Here is a 17500-nt window from a genome sequence, read left to right on the forward strand (position 1 = left end):
ATTATCCGGCGGCTGGCCAGTAATAAGAGAAATTGGGGATCGCTTTGCAGTAACAAGAGAAATTGTGGAGAGCTTTGCAGTAATAAGAGAAATTGTGGAGAGCTTTGCAGTAATAAGAGAAATTGTGGAGAGCTTTGCAGTAATAAGAGAATTGTGGAGAGCTTGCAGTAATAAAGAGAATTTGGAGAGCTTTGCAGAAATAAGAGAAACTATGGATAGCTTTGCAGTAATAAGAGAAATTGTGGAGAGCTTTGCAGTAATAAGAGAAATTGTGGAGAGCTTTGCAGTAATAAGAGAAACTATGGATAGCTTTGCAGTAATAAGAGAAATTGTGGAGAGCTTTGCAGTAATAAGAGAAACTATGGATAGCTTTGCAGTAATAAGAGAAATTGTGGAGAGCTTTGCAGTAATAAGAGAAACTATGGATAGCTTTGCAGTAACAAGAGAAATTGTGGAGAGCTTTGCAGTAATAAGAGAAACTATGGATCGCTTTGCAGTAGTAAGAGAAATTCTGGATAATTATGCAGTAATAAGAGAAATTGTGGATCGTTTTGCAGTAGTAAGAGAAATTCTGGATCATTTTGCAGTAATAAGAGAAATTGTGGATAGCTTTGCAGTAATAAGAGAAATTGTGGGTAATTTTGCAGTAGTAAGAGAAGTTCTAGTTAATTTTGCAGTAATAAGAGAAATTGTGGATCGCTTTGCAATAGTAAGAGAAATTCTGGATAATTTTGCAGTAGTAAGAGAAGTTCTGGTTAATTTTGCAGTAATAAGAGAAATTGTGGATCGCTTTGCAGTAGTAAGAGAAATTCTGGATCATTTTGCAGTAATATGAGAAATTGTGGATCGCTTTGCAGTAGTAAGAGAAATTCTGGATAATTTTGCAGTAGTAAGAGAAGTTCTGGTTAATTTTGCAGTAATAAGAGAAATTGTGGATCGCTTTGCTGTAGTAAGAGAATTCTGGATCATTTTGCAGTAATAAGAGAAATTGTGGATCGCTTTGCAGTAGTAAGAGAAATTCTGGATAATTTTGCAGTAGTAAGAGAAGTTCTGGTTAATTTTGCAGTAATAAGAGAAATTGTGGATCACTTTGCAGTAGTAAGAGAAATTCTGGATAATTTTGCAATAATATGAGAAATTGTGGATCGCTTTGCAGTAGTAAGAGAAATTCTGGATAATTTTGCAGTAGTAAGAGAAGTTCTGGTTATTTTGCAGTAATAAGAGAAATTGTGGATCGCTTTGCAGTAGTAAGAGAAATTCTGGATCATTTTGCAGTAATATGAGAAATTGTGGATCGCTTTGCAGTAGTAAGAGAAATTCTGGATAATTTTGCAGTAGTAAGAGAAATTCTGGATCATTTTGCAGTAATAAGAGAAATTGTGGAGAGCTTTGCAGTAATAAGAGAAATTGTGCAGAGCTTTGCAGTAGTTAGAGAAATTCTGGATAATTTTGCAGTAGTAAGAGAAGTTCTGGTTAATTTTGCAGTAATAAGAGAAATTGTGGATCGCTTTGCAGTAGTAGAAGAAATCTTTTTTCTGGATAAGTTTTGCAAAGGTAGCTAAGAGAAGTTCTGGTTAATTTTGCAGTAATAAGAGAAATTGTGGATCACTTTGCAGTAGTAAGAGAAATTCTGGATAATTTTGCAATAATATGAGAAATTGTGGATCGCCTTGCAGTAGTAAGAGAAATTCTGGATAATTTTGCAGATAGTAAGAGAAGTTTGGTTAATTTTGCAGTAAAAGAGAATTGGGAGGATCGCTTTGCAGTAGTAAGAGAATTCTGGATCATTGGCCTAATATGAGAAATTGTGGATCGCTTGCAGTTAGTAAGAGTGAAATTCTGGATAATTTTGCAGTAGTAAGAGAAATTCTGGATCATGTTGCAGTAATAAGAGAAATTGTGGAGAGCTTTGCAGTAATAAAGAGAAAATTGGCAGAGCTTTGCAGTAGTTAAGAGAAATTCTGGATATTTTGCAGTAGTAAGAGAAGTTCAGGTAATTTTGCAGTAATAGTAATAAAGAGAAATTGTGGATCGCTTTGCAGTTAAAGTAGTAGAGAAATCTGGATCATTGCAGTAATAAGAGAAAACTGTGGAGTGATTTGGCAGTGAGTTGATAAGGAGAAAGTGTTTTGGAATCACTTTGCAGTTTAAATAAGAGAAATTGTTGAAGAGGCTTTGCCACAGTAAGTAAGTAAGAAAGAAATTCTGTGGATAATTTTGCAGTTAACAAGAGAGGATGTGGAGAGCTTGGAGTTATAATAGAAATTGTGGAGAGCTTTGCAGTAATAAGAGAAATTCTGGATCGTTTTGCAGGAATAAGAGAAATTGTGGAGAGCTTAGCAGTAATAAGAGAAATTTTGGATTGTTTTGCAGTAAAAAGAGAAGTTCTGGATAATTTTGCAGTAATAAGAGAAATTGTGGAGAGCTTTGCAGTAGTAAAGGTTCTGATAGCTTTGCAGTAATAAGAGAAATTGTGGGATCGTTTTTTGCAGTAATAAGAGAAATTATGGGATAGTTTTCGCAGTAATAAGAGAAATTGTGGATAGAGCTTTGCAGTAGTAAGAGAAGTTCGGGATTGCTTTGGATAAATAGAGAATTGCGGATAGCTTTGCAGTAATAAATAATTCTGATCTTTTGCAGTAGTAAAGAAATTGTGATCGCTTTGCAGTAAGTAAGAGAATCGGTGGATAGCTTTGCAGTAGTAATAGAAATTCTGGATAGCTTTGCATTATACGAAAATTGTGGATAGCTTTTGCAATAGTAAGAGAAATTCTGGAAGCTTTGCAGTATTAGAGAAATTCTGGATATTTTGGCAGGAATACGAAGAAATTGTGGATAGCTTTAGCAGTAATAAGAGAAATTTTGGATTGTTTTGCAGTAAAAGAGAAGTTCTGGTAATTTTGTCGTAATACAAGAACATTGTGGGGAGAGCTTGCAGTAAGTAAAGGTTCCTGATAGCTTTGCAGTAATAAGAGAAATTGTGGATACGTTTTGTCAGTAATTAAGAGAAATTTATGGATAGTTTTGCAGTAATAAGAGAAATTGTGATAGTTTGCAGTAGTAAGAGCAGTTCGGGATTGCTTTGAGATAATAGAAAATTGCGGATCGCTTTGCAGTAACAAGAGAAATTTGATCATTTTTTTGGCAGTAGTCAGAGAAATTGTGGATATCTTTGAGTAGTAAGAAAAATCGTGAGAGCTTTGCAGTAATAAGAGAAATATGGAGATCTTTGTCGATATAAGAGAAATCGTGGAGAGCTTTGCAGTAAATAAGAGAAATTGTGGATAGCTTTGCAGTAATAAGAGAAATCGTGGGAGCTTTGCGTAGTAAGAGAAATTGTTGGATAGCTTTTGCAGTTATAAGAGAAATTGTGGAGAGCTTTGCAGTAAATAACGAAATTGACTGAGAGCTTTGGCAGTAATAAAGAAATTGTGTAGCTTTTGCAGTAACAAGAGAAATTGTGGAGAGCTTTGCAGTAATAAGAGAAATTGTGGAGAGCTTTGCAGTAGTAAGAGAAATTCTGGATCGTTTTGCAGTGATAAGAGAAATTGTGGATCGCTTTGCAGTAATAAGATAAATTGTGGAGAGCTTAGCAGTAATAAGAGAAATTGTGGATTGCTTTGCAGTAATAAGAGAAATTTTGGATTTTTTTGCAGTAAAAAGAGAAGTTCTGGATAATTTTGCCATAATAAGAGAAATTGTGGAGAGCTTTGCAGTTGTAAGAAAAGTTCTGATAGCTTTGCAGTAATAAGAGAAATTGTGGATCGTTTTGCAGTAATAAGAGAAATTATGGATAGTTTTGCAGTAATAAGAGAAATTGTGGATAGCTTTGCAGTAGTAAGAGAAGTTCGGGATTGCTTTGCAGTAATAAGAGAAATTGCGGATAGCTTTGCAGTAATAAGAGAAATTCTGGATCATTTTGCAGTAGTAAGAGAAATTGTGGATAGCTTTGCAGTAGCAAGAGAAGTTCTGGATAATTTTGCAGTAATAAGAGAAATTGTTGATAGCTTTCCAGTAAAAAGAGAAATTGTGGAGAGCTTTGCAGTAATAAGAGAAATTGTGGATAGCTTTGGAGTAGTAAGAGAAGTTCTGGATAATGTTGCAGTAGTAAGAGAAGTTCTGGATAATTTTGCAGTAATAAGAGAAATTATGGATAGCTCTGTAGTAGTAAGAGAAGTTCTGGATAATTTTGCAGTAATAAGAGAAATTGTGGCTAGCTTTGCAGTATTAAGAGAAATTGTGGAGAGCTTTGCAGTAGTAATAGAAATTGTGGAGAGCTTTGCAATAGTAAGAGAAGTTCTGGATAATTTTGCAGTAATAAGAGAAATTGTGGATAGCTTTGCAGTAGTAAGAGAAGTTCTGGATAATTTTACAATAATAAGAGAAATTGTGGAGACCTTTGCAGTAACAAGAGAAATTGTGGAGAGCTTTGCAGTAATAAGAGAAATTGTGGAGAGCTTTGCAGTTATAAGAGAAATCGTGGAGAGCTTTGGAGTTATAATAGAAATTGTGGAGAGCTTTGCAGTAATAAGAGAAGTTCTGGGATAATTTTTGCAGTAATAAGAGAAGTTCTTGATAGCCTTGCAGTAATAAGAGAAATTGTGGATCTCTTTGCAGTAATAAGAGAAATTGTGGATAGCTTTGCAGTAGTAAGAGAAGTTCTGGATAATTTTGCAGTAATAAGAGAAATTGTGGATAGCTTTGCAGCAATAAGAGAAGTTCTTGGAACACACATCGTAGCCTTAACGTTATTTTTTTAGTTTGTTTATTTATTTTTTTTTAGCTTTTTCTAAAAATTCAATTAGGTGTAATTACGAGATGAAGGCAGATGAAATTATATGAATAATTACATCCAGATAGTCGGGAAATCTGGTCTAGTTAAACTATTTTGATAATAATAATAATAATAATAATAATAATAATAATAATAATAATAATAATAATAATGATGATGATGATGTAACGACAGACATAATCGAGGTTAATTTCATTATTATGGTGCATATTTTGCCCCTGTAGGTAGACCTAATTAGGCTAGTTGCCTGTTCATCCGCACTTTTTCTGTCCGCCCTCAGATCTTAAAAACTGCCGAGGCTAGAGGGCTGCAAATTGTTATGTCGATCACCCACCCTCCAGTCATCAAACATACCAAATTGCAGCCCTCTAGCCTCAGTAGATTTTATTTTATTGAAGGTCAAGTTTAGCCATGATCATGCGTCTGGCACCTACACAGGCTTTTGTGTCTCGCTTCGATGAAAAGTTGCGCTGGAACTAGTGACGTAATAAAACGAATTACTAATTTGAGATTAACGTCCTCTGATATTTATTTTTGATGTACATATGATATATAGGTGTGTGTGCGTTTATATATATAATCCGCAAGCAACAATCTGCCATTAAAAATGTAAAAGGGGGAAGAGGACGAGGGGCTAGGGTAGGGGGTGTGAGTGACCCCCCACCCCCCGAGTTGCAATAATCCCTAAATCTGCAAGAGAGGCCAATACAAGTCCCAATTGCAATTTCGCGCCCCCCCCCCTTTCCGGGGGGGGGGGGGGGGGGGGGGGGGGGGCGGCCAAATTGCCACCTTATAAACATCGACCGGTTGCTTTTCCACGTTAATTCCTTATAAGATGGTTCTCTCTCTCTCTCTCTCTCTCTCTCTCATTAAAACGCCTCTTAATTAGAGAAGTTCGAGAAACGCTTTCATAGAAGAGAGGGTCTCCCAAATTCTAGACGGTGTTTATACACACCAGCTTAGAATTCTCGAAACTAATTATATTTTTGTTCTAATCAGATTTTCTGTAATTTTATGAGCAATAATATACTTTTCTCCTATATATAGCCTTCAAAAGATGGTGGTTTAGTCTGTATACTGTTTTACTGTGTAAAATGATGTGAATTCATAAATAGTATATATATAGTTTGCTATGTGTAAAAGCCACTGATATGTATTTAAACTCTCTCTCTCTTTCTCTCTGCGCTTTGACTTTGTTGCGAAATTGAGAAAAGCATCTCTCTCTCTCTCTCTCTCCACTGGTCTTTATATAATCATGCACAGTGAGGTTAAACTTCGTCCCAGCACATGTATTAATAAAGTCTGCCCATTAGTGATGTTTATTTAGTAAAACGTGCATTGCATTTTGCTACAGAAGACCTGTAGTTTTCTTATACTAACATTTCTTGTTTTTCTTGTCACATACATGCAAACCGGTTGTTGTACAATGGGAAGCTTACTGAAAAAATGATAGATGCAACCCGGTAGATTGAAAAATATTAATAAAAAAAATGGCTATCTTAATGATTTAAAAAAATTGGCTATCTTAATGATTAAGATCATAGAAATTAGTTTTATAAAAAAGGAAAAAATTTAGTCCACTGACCATTGGCATGCCTTGATACGTCATTATTCATCGAATTGATATGAGGTAGGGGGGGGCGGTTGGCGTAGCAGGACTGACTCATTGATCATAATTGACGTTTTGTGACTCTCTCTCTCTCTCTCTTCCGGGACTCAAAATTTTATTTTGCAGGAATATATTTTTTTTTTTTACTGAATTCCTTTTTCTCTTTTTAATATATTTTTACTCTCTCGTTTCAAGCCTCTCTCTCTCACACAGTCACTAAGACCATTATGATCAGACGCCCATAATTTGGCGGAGCAGATGTACTGTAAGACAATTTCGTCATAGAAAGTTCCACGATTTGCACAGCAATATATTGCTTGGTTTCAAATGGCAAGGACGCATTGTGCATTGTTGCACAATTATGCCTGGGTTTGTTTTTTGCAAGAATGTTTTAGTAAAGAGATGAATTGAATTTTGTTGCAATATATATTACGTGGTTGAAGTGTATATAAGCGCTTTGTGATGTTTACATTTTCCGTTCCGCAGCGTTGCTGTAAAATGCAATGGTAGTTTCGTTGCACTGCTGGAATTGATTCTTGGATATATTGCGAGATATATATACACACACACTCGCGCGCGCGCATTCTGATTGTTTTAATCTATTCATTATTATTGCCAAATAATAACAGCGTCCCATCCACCTATTATTCCCCTTTGCAAATCAAGTCTGACCACATTCATTTCCATAGCAATATCTGATGAATCTAAAATTCCACGACTTCGTCGCTTAAAAGGATCTTTTGTTTTCAAAGTTTTCGGCTTCAGTTTTGAAAATCAGCATTCTTAATGAGAGAGAGAGAGAGAGAGAGAGAGAGAGAGAGAGAGAGAGAGAGAGAGAGGTAATAATAGATAAGTCTCTCTCTCTCTCTTCATGTTAAAGGCCTTTTTTGACTAAAATAGAACATACAGTTTGTGTCTCCCAATTTTATATATTTTCAGACTAAAATAAAGCATACAGTCAGTCTCTCTCTCTTACTCATTTTTAAGCCTATTTTAGAAGAAATCAGAGCATAGTATCTCTCTCTCAGTTTTATATCTTTTTTAGACTAAAATGAAACATAGTCACTCTTTTCTCTCTCTATCTCTCTCGCTCCTGTGCATATAAATAGAAAAAAGCGACCATGTTTGCATAACAGGTACTGGACGAGAAAGGCACGAAAACCCTCCCTCATGATTTGTTCCCAATCAAATTGTGGTCAGAATAGCGGACGAAACAACAGAGCAGCGAGGCAGCTGATAGATTGCGTTTCCCGTGGCATATTTGATGAGAGTGGCTGGAAACCTCACTTTTGTTTTTTTTTTTTTTCATTTTTGCGGTATTATTGGGCGGTCGTGTGTGTGTGTCTGTATATCAGTAGTGTGGATGTTTGTCTGAGTGTAACCTATATGAGGTCATTCAGTGCTGAAGCGGAGAATTGACGGTATAAAGGCTTGAGAGATGCGACAGGAGGAAGACCTCTTGCAGTCGAAACTACGAATCAATCGTCAGGAGTGTTGAAGTAAAGTAAGCTGGAAGAGAATATGAACGGAGGCACAGTAAAAGGAACGCAAGGGGGTTGAAGCTAGGGGCTCCCAAGCACATGCATATCACTCAGTGTCCAATTATCAATTAGGTTCACTTTTCAGGTCAAAAACCTCCCACCCTGGAACCCCATAATTGTTTTCTTTCAGACCAGAAAAACAGGGTCAATTGGGGGGTTGGGGGGGGGGGGGCTGTTTCTGCTTGGGACATCCAATTAATTCTTAATGAGACCCCGCTGTGACGCTGGGGAAAAGGGGGCCAATTTTGACACCCCCCCCCCCCTCTTTACTCTCCCTATCTCGAGAATTTGAGGGAGAGAGAGAGAGAGAAAAGGGGAAATGGAGATGAAAAAATAAAAAGTTCTTTCTCTCCGTGCAGGATGTCATTAACGGCAGCGAAAGGAAGATACTTTTACCTTGGAGGTTTTATCTCTCTCTCTCTGTTACCAACCCTCACTGCTTCTTTAAAATTTTGACTTCCATACGTGGTTAAACACACACACACATTGTGTATATATATTTATATATATTGAGTGAAAGATTTGAAAGATGTTAGAAGGTGGAAAGTCAGATATAATGTGGTTCCCATCCCACAATAAGCTGTAGGTCCCGTTGCTAAGTAACCGATTGGTCCCTAGCCACGTCAATGAAAACCTAATCCTTCGGGGGGCCAGCCCTAGGAAAACTGTCAAATCAGCTGAGTGTTCTGGTCAAGCTATAAGCTATACTTGAGCTTCAAATGCCTACCTATCTCGTTTATTTTTCATCTCTTGGGGAGAAAGAATCAGTATTCCCATACCACCATTGCTACAAAAATTGGTCTCTTTACACTGAATGAACCGTTTGGTTTTTGGTGATTTAGGGGATGGTTAGGAAGGTTAGGGGGTGGGGGGTTGTACGTCAGGACAGCGGGTGGGATGGAGTTAGGACTCCAACGAAGATTGGCTCCTCATCCCCCCCCCCCTCCCCCCTTTAGTTTTATCCACGTCTGTTCCCTCGTTTTCTCTTCTCGATCTCATTTCCATTGCCTTTCCAGACCTTATGCAAATCGGATAACCTCTGCTACTGCCATCAACTTTGAAGGGAAAGAATAAAATGGATAGGGGAAGAGGAAGTTTGAGGAGCGGATGGGGCCTAAAATGAAAAAGATGATGATGACACAGAAATAGTATAGATGATGAGAGGAAGAAGGGAAACATGTTAATAAGGGGGCAGTTGAAAGATTGTATGGATTACTCTTACGCAGACCGGCACACACCACTCATATTGAAGAGGCCAAGTTGGCCCATCATTTCGTAAGGGTGCTTCTGCAAAGAATAGAAAACCCGTGGGTGGTGATGAGTGAAGAGAAAGACGGGAAAGAAGTCGATCAAAGAAAGACGCAGATTAAATAAAAAGCGAAGGACACAACTCGCAAAACATATTGACGTAAGCAGGCATTTTTTTAGGAGTTGGTCAATCAAGATAGAAGGATGGAGAATAGCTGTTGTGACGGACAAACGGGGCAAACCTGACGACAGCAAAAACATGGGGCTTTCATGCATGCTGTATCAACTAACTCTGAATCTTCTTGCAGGGTCGCATATCAAGAAAACATAAATTGCCGAAGGAATTCAACAAAAAAGCGGCAGAATCTGCTTTCAGGTCGTTGGTCAAGACTCACGAAAAGTACGGATGGGTGACGCCACCTTTGTCTGAGGGCTAACACAGGTACTCGTAGATTTTATATCTATTACATTAATATGATGAGACTTTTTTTTTTGACAGTATTGTAGGTGTACTCTCTTATTATATCCTGTTTGTTAAGAGCAAATCTTGTTTCACCATTAACCCAGATCTCAGAAACTAGCTTTTAGCCATTACATTTTCATTTTCAATTTTGACATGTAAATTTTCAGGACTTAGTGTAAAATACTACTACAAAAAGTCAAGAATCAGCACAAAAAAAGGTAGCAGTGTTAGAAATGTTCAGAAACATAGGACTGATGAAATATATTAGGTTGTGCCCTGTTTGGGGGTCATAAATATTTTTCTGTTCTTGTTGAATTTTTTTTTTTATTGACTCGATGTTGGCAGGAATTCCCTCTTTGTATTACATATCCTGAAAGGGAAAGGACCCGTAGGGAACCATTTGATCACAGGTTGAATTTGCAGGACTACAAAAATCAGGTTCTTGACAGTCCCTGTCATCAATCCAGATGAATGTTGGACTAGAACATGTGGAAAGGAACTCTGTATTCAAAGTATATTAATGACCGTGTATACATTTCAGATTTCGTCAGTCAGTGGAAGCCTCTCCAGGCAAACAATATTCCATCCGTGTGTGATCCGATCCATGAATTGCAGAACTTAAAACAGTGCATACCTCAAGTCTTGCTGTTCGGCCTCGTAACTGCAACTTCCTCCTCACTTCACCCTGCAAACTAGGAGGACACCAGGATTATGCCCTGTCATGCATTACAGGACGTTATTCAGGCCCAGGAAAAACAGAATGTGCGGCAACTAACTCTGTGAAATAGAATGCAGTGTAGCGAAGATGACATCCTCGTCTCGCAAACTGTTGCACCTGTTGATTAATTAAAACATTAGATGTGAAAAATGGATGGAACGCTGAATGGAGGTAATGGTATCTCAGGTAGCAAATACTTATACAGGTAGTTGAAATTTTTTTTTCCAAGTGAATCCCAAATACTACAAATATGTTGGCCAAAGATGTTTATAGCATTTTTCTTGTACAATATTTGTTAAGTCATCTACAAGTTGACCATTTCATTTCTTTCTCTTCTAGGAAAGTCTTATTTCTTTTCTAGGATGTCACTTATGGATCATTTTTTCTTTTGTTTTATTTCTTTTCTAGTGGGACAGTTTTTTCTTAAATTTAAGGAGCTGCATTATTTGTGATTTAGTCCTTTCTAATTTTAGCTGTTCCGATCACCTCAGTTTCCTTAACAGTTGTGGCATTCTAATGCACTAGTCAGATACAGTCACAGCGTGTGGGAAAGGATGTGAACTATAGCTTTTGGAATGTATTAACATTAGAGATGACAGTATTACAGTTTATTTTTACTTGCATTTCAATATTTCAGTACAATATTTTCATTACTTGTCCTGCGTTACATTTGGTTGGATACTTTGAAACGTACAATCTCCAAAAATGTCGAAGGTTTCTTTCCTGTGTCTCGACTTTCACAAGAAAAGGCAGGAGTTAGACAATAGTAGAAATATAAGACTTAAATTGAATAAGCAAATCCAAGGAAGGGTCAGTGCAATTAGAGACAATCACATAGGTATAATATAAAAGGTTGCAGTTACATTCTTAGTTAGAATGATTTCATTCACTGCTTGCCTCGTCGATAACGACGACAACCTTCACATCAAAGTATTTCCATAGTTTTGTAGTTCCTTAGAAGTCTTTTGACTGCCGGTAAATTTGAATGAAACACAATTGTATACATAGATGGTGAATGAAGGGGCAGAGTCATTTCAGTCAGACAGGAAAATTTATAATTATGTAAAAGTATTTCACTAGAAAAGTTATTAAGTAGTCTATTGTTTCAGATGTGTAGCTGTTACTTCAAAATACGTATACTCAAAGTCTGTATAAACCTTCTACTTTACCTATGCCTTAATGCCTGAAAGGGGAGAGAACAAAGTGCTGTATTCCATTTCATGAGATACATGAAGCATAGAAGAGCCCTTGCATTGGGCAATACCTCTTACCAACAGTTGTTGTTTGTTATGCCTATCGCATGGATTCTCACTCGATAATTTTCTCAAAATAGTAAACTTGAACATATGCCAATCAAAGCCCTGATGTAAGGACAGTCCATGTAAACCACTTGAGTGATCATTTTTGGTGGATCAGATGTCTAGAGGTCATCTAATTTTCTCTTGCTGTGTATTTTTTTCTGTTACGTACGTAGAGGAATTCTCTGTCGTCTTCTCTGCTCGACCAATCTGAAGTTTTCCTGGTTACAACATAGTAATTAACAGGCAGAAATATGTAGATACAAGCAGCAGTGTAGCTTTGAATTCTTGCCATAGTCCAGAACACCTTGGTTGTCTATTGTAATGATTGCCTGTTCTGATGATGGTTTAGTTTGTTGGTCTTCTCAAGTGGTTGTTAGTCAGATAATGCCAGCAATGTTGTAATCTCCTACTACAGAAGCACACAAGAGTTTGCTCCTGAACCCTGAATCTTCTCCCAAGGGTTACAATCTTACTTCCTATCTTTCATGATAATACAATGGCTTTTGTTCTGGAGGTGCAACCTACTATATTCTTGGCTTATGCTAAATTTGTCAAACTCATTAATAGATGGTTTTCACTCACATTGTGTGCCATCAGAATCCAGAAGCCTCTTTTTGTGCCAATGTCGTCTTGCTTTGGTGTGTTTTTAATTGAACAGATTGAATTGTCCTCACAATTTGATTCCTGTGCTTTTTGGATGAAGTAGATTATGTATGGGATATGTTGTGGTCTTGGCATGGTGATAGAAGCCATCTGGGTGTTGGAGTTGGCCAGGCTTTGATATATTACTTTCCTATCCTTAGTATAACCTAAAGGGTAACCTGAGTTAGGTCATAATGTCTCATCATGGACGTGCGCACTCAAGTTAAATAAATAGCAGAAAACCCACTAGTAGACTTGGATGGTATGCAGTTTAGTGTCAGAGCCTTCTACACTAACAGGCAATATACTGAGTAAGCACTGGAAGGTATTATACACCAACGGTGAAATGAGGGTCCGGTTGCCCAAAACCTGTCCTAATTTATCACTGACTCCACAAGTTACAGTACAAAATTCAGCACTACATGCTTCTGCCTTTCAGGTATAAGGCATAGGAAAAGAAAGCTTATTTCTTGTACGTTTCCGTTTTATGGATTTTTTTATTACAGTTGAATTAACTATACCTTTGTTCAGAAAGATTTGTGAGACTATCAAAACCCTTATAAGGATTTGCTCGTAGCGGGTAAGGAAAAGAACTAGTACATAGTTGTGATTTGGGTGACCATCCAAATAAAAGAATGCATACGAATCTGACGAGGTAAGAGCAACAGGCGTTACGACTCGTCAATGTATAGTGAGATTATTGTTGAACGAGCTGTTATCAAGGTCCCTAGTAGCAAGATTTACTTGGCGCCATTAAAACGGTCGCATTACTCTTGCCTTGTTGTATATAACACATTATTTTGAAATTAAGAGGAGACTCTTAATTTTGTAACTGTTATCCGATTAAGTAAGGTAAGTTTGTAATAAATGTTGGTGTGAAACGTGTAGTCATATTCATATAACGTTAGACATAGATTCACGTAGATGCTATACTCACTGTGAAATGACAGGCAGAATAATGTGAAACTTTCATAACTGATACTTGTATGTTGTATTGATCAAGGCAGTATTTTTCTATACAGTATTGAATTCACATTGCTTTGACAAAGTACATGTATACTGAAGCTTTGAACTGTAAAACCCATAATATGTAGTGTCCTATTGAATTGTTGACCCAATACTTTTTCTTTCTACATTATTGGTATATATTTGATAATTAATAATCCTGACCTAAAGGAACAGAGAAAATATATGTAAAGACTTTCACTAATATTCTCATTACTTTAGCATTTATTTTCTTTAATATTCTCATTACGTATTACTACTTTGGCATTTATTTTCTTTAAACAAGTCATTTAACTTGACAATTGAATGATCTCTGATATGCTAGGCTTCACTTATTGTTATTAGGTTTAAGACATTAATACGTACTACAGTACGAATTACCTTTTCTCTGTTGTACATGCAATGCTCTTCTGTTTTCAATAGATCAGTAAAGTGACTCATACAGTACTAGCATCAGTTTTTTTTTTTTTTGTAGACAGACACAACACCACTGACAAGTAAACAAAATTTGTAAGAAACTCCAATTGAATAATGGTTGGTCAAGTTCCCCCCCCCTCACGCACAACATTTCCAATAATTCCCTACTTCTTTCTCAATGGTAAACCTAGAGGGTTGACAAGAACCCTGCATGGCACACTATAAATGGTTCTTCAAAATTTTACATGGTCCCTCAGCCACAGTCAAGGGCTTTCTGCATTTTATTCATAAACAGTTCATTCTTCTCCTATGCAACTCTCCAACTCCTTGTCATGATTCGGTTCTAATGTTTACCTATCCTTACATAAGAAATCCACATAGGAAAGGTTTATACGTCAGAAATGGTTTAGCGGTCGCTCAGTATGCACTACTTTATACAAAAAAGAAAATTACAGATCCTCACAGTTAAGGTTATTGGCTAAAGTGGTTTAGTGTTCCCTCTGACACTGCAATATTTTATACAAATTATAGAAAAGAAAATGGCACCTTGACTTTTTGACCTTCAACTTATTTTTGTTTAGGAAAATTAAAACAATAAAAATATTTCAGGGCTGCTACCACAAGTTTTGTACTTTGTTGTACAAGAAATCATAAGATTTTGCACCCAAAAAGCACCATTGTGACTGCTAACAATTTATCAACATGCAAAACACTTACTAAAATTACTATACTCAAAATTCATCCATAATGGGATACGAAAATGTCACAAAAGGTTTACAACTAACTGGTTATAATGTTACAAATACCGTTACAAATAACCCTAAAATATCATAGGTGCGGGAACAAGAATGTAAGAAGCCAAGACATTATGTATGAGGTGCTAAAACACTGAATAGTCCTACTACATACTTGCAAAGATCAATGGCACACATTGTCACTGTTGTATTATATACAATATATTTCCATTACAAACACTAGTGTATCAATACATCAACAAAGAAATCTCCCTCACCCCCTTCTTCATGTTTTACAAGTAAACTTGCTAAACAGTTAATATATCAAGTCTACAAAGCAAAATCCACAACATGATAAAACAAATTCGTTACATTTCGCTTAGCCAAGTTTTGTACAGTTGAGTGGTATATCTTGCAGCATAAATATTCTGTATATTCACAGAATTTAGCAGGTATGGATTGTTATTTGTAGCCTAACAGTCAACAAGGTATCATTTATCCCAGACAAAATCACGTCCTTTGGTCAGTTGCTGTTTCAGTATCTAAAGGTACAGCATACACATCAGAGTCCAAAAAATAACCAAGGCAGTTCACAGGGAAGAAGGCTCAGTTATGCACCTTTGTAGAGAAGTTCACTGCTGTGGTAAATATTCATATGTATCACACTTCAAGCTGAATTACTCTGATCAAACCATTTACAGCATGAGAGAAAGCAGATATAAATATTTTACTAAAGAGCACTACACACTACTAGTTCCCTGTGCAGTAACGAGTTTAACAGCAGACACTGGACACATCAGGGTAAGACACTCCAATATCCCAGAAACATGAATAATGGATGAATTATTCAATGCACTGAATAGTTTTGAGCTCATCCTACATAACTACCTTTCAAAAATATAGTCTATTTTGTAGCTGTAACTACTACACATTTTAATGATGCACACGACACTTAAGAACGTGCATTATCAACACAATTCTTGCATTATTATTTAATGAAATGCACTCTGTGCGTTTCTTGCCTTTTTGTTTTTCATGTTTCCCAGTTGGTACTCCACAAATAATTTAGGAACCTCTAATTCTACATATTACTACCAACCCATGCAGTATTTCTGTCAAATTCCAACCTCTCCTGTACACATATATGGTACTGTGATTTTACAAATATGGTAGCAATGACAAACATTTATATTTTTATAAGTCCTTTAAATAACCTTGTATAATCTTCCCCCCCATTAATGCATGGGCCCCGCGTACCTCCTCCAATAACTTACCGGTACATCATGATTATTGTAAATATACTACTAATGAGCTTTCCTGGCCATATACACTCAAGATTCCTACTTAAAGATCACCTTTTTAGTTAGCTTACCCGCTCCTCTCTGTAGAGATAAACGAGGAATTAATAATTTGTCACTCTTACTTTTTCTTAACTTGAAGAAGAGATACCTCTGATTTACATTTCAGGTCTGCCACCCCCCCCCACCCCCTCACTTTTAAACGTACCAAAGAAAACTGCTGCACGTGGCTGTACTGAAATAAGTCGTAAGAACATAAGCACCATCTAGTAATTCTGAGAAAGACGAATTCTATAATAGTCCACTGAATTATGTGCTATACAGAGACAAACAATGTAAATCACCAAGACGTATTGACAGATGCTGACAATAATCAAACGATGATGATACTCAATACAGTACAATGATTGGTCAATGGCCGTCTTGGTTTATTACTTCATGTACAGTACGGATGATAATTTCCCGCAGGTTGTATGGTAGTACAGTGCAGTATTACTGGCATGACTTTCAAGGTAATTTATATACGCTTATCTTTGACAAAACATTCTGGAAAGTGAATTTCATGTCTCAAATGTTTTCTGCTGCTGGTGTATTGTTAAGGTCCTTACATTCCACTGGACTCACCACTCCTCTCAATGTTGTGCATAGGTAGATGTGTTGTAGCATTCTGAATACACTGGAGAGGCAGTGTACGCATTTCTCCCACTGGTCAGGTTCTAAGTATGAATTACTATAGGTGTTGTGATAACATTTTACAGCTAATCTGTAGAATACAGCATTCTTACAATGAAAGTATACAAAATATTTGTTATCCTACTATGTACGCCCAACATTTTGTAAGCACCACTCTTGTACTGTAGCCTACTCTTATTACATCTTCAAGATGTTTATTTAATCCATCAAACAATATATTTACTGTATTTACTTTACATGAATTTCTCAAAACACAGCACCATGTTTTCACAGGCACTTCACTTCTATACCGAGTATAGAAATATAAGGGTTTTTTTTTTAAAGGAAAACATTACCAATCCATATTTTACCCATAAAATGCTTTTGTTATGAGTTTCATTTATAGAATATTGCATATTTTAAGTTGTTCTTGATAATCATAAAAAAATAAGGAGTCAAGATTTCAAAATAATGAGAATGGGTAAAAATTTAAAAAAAAATTCCTGTCATTGAAGTTTAATTATCTGTAACTCATGTTTTAACAAAAACAAATGTTCATCTAGTTTTCTGTCATTCTCAACTTCAGACTTTTTTGAGAGAATGTTGCTGGCATATGACAAATATATTGGATAACTTATTGAAGCATGCAAACAGCACCCATAAAATGTCATGACTTCTTTAAGTCTACTAAAATAGAAAATATAAAAATTCAACAACTTGATAGTAAAGTGAAATGTGAAATGTTTACTCCTGCTTACTCTGTAAAACATTGTGCATTTACTGGCCCTATTACTTTTCCCTGAAGTTTTCACAATTCATTTCCAAATGGGTGATATTTAAAAAGAAAATAATTCCCTTTACTGTTGATCATTCTAGCTTCCATGAACCTTACATCACCAATTGCGTAAAAGCTAGGTCTATATACTTTGACAATGTTATGCTCCCAGAGAAAATAGAACAGAAGTCGTTTCATGAATACATTGCCTCTTGTATTAATAGCTAACACTGTGATATAAATTGCATACATCGTGCTGTGTTTATGGAAATTTACTTTCAT

General features: G+C 36.3%; 1 protein-coding gene across 1 annotated transcript in view; it reads left to right on the top strand.

The window, feature by feature from the left end:
* LOC135205267 (ubiquitin-conjugating enzyme E2Q-like protein CG4502) overlaps positions 1–17500 on the top strand; it is a gene marked incomplete at its 5' end in the record, with an annotated part of 79022 nt that overhangs the window by 61211 nt on the left and 311 nt on the right. Inside the window, 2 exon segments of the mRNA XM_064235632.1 lie at positions 9502–9635; positions 10198–17500. The exon segment at positions 10198–17500 is cut by the window's right edge and continues 311 nt beyond it. Coding sequence (XP_064091702.1) covers positions 9502–9630 — 129 coding nt within the window.

Source organism: Macrobrachium nipponense, chromosome 49, assembly GCF_015104395.2.
Source record: "Macrobrachium nipponense isolate FS-2020 chromosome 49, ASM1510439v2, whole genome shotgun sequence".
NCBI lineage: Eukaryota > Metazoa > Arthropoda > Malacostraca > Decapoda > Palaemonidae > Macrobrachium > Macrobrachium nipponense.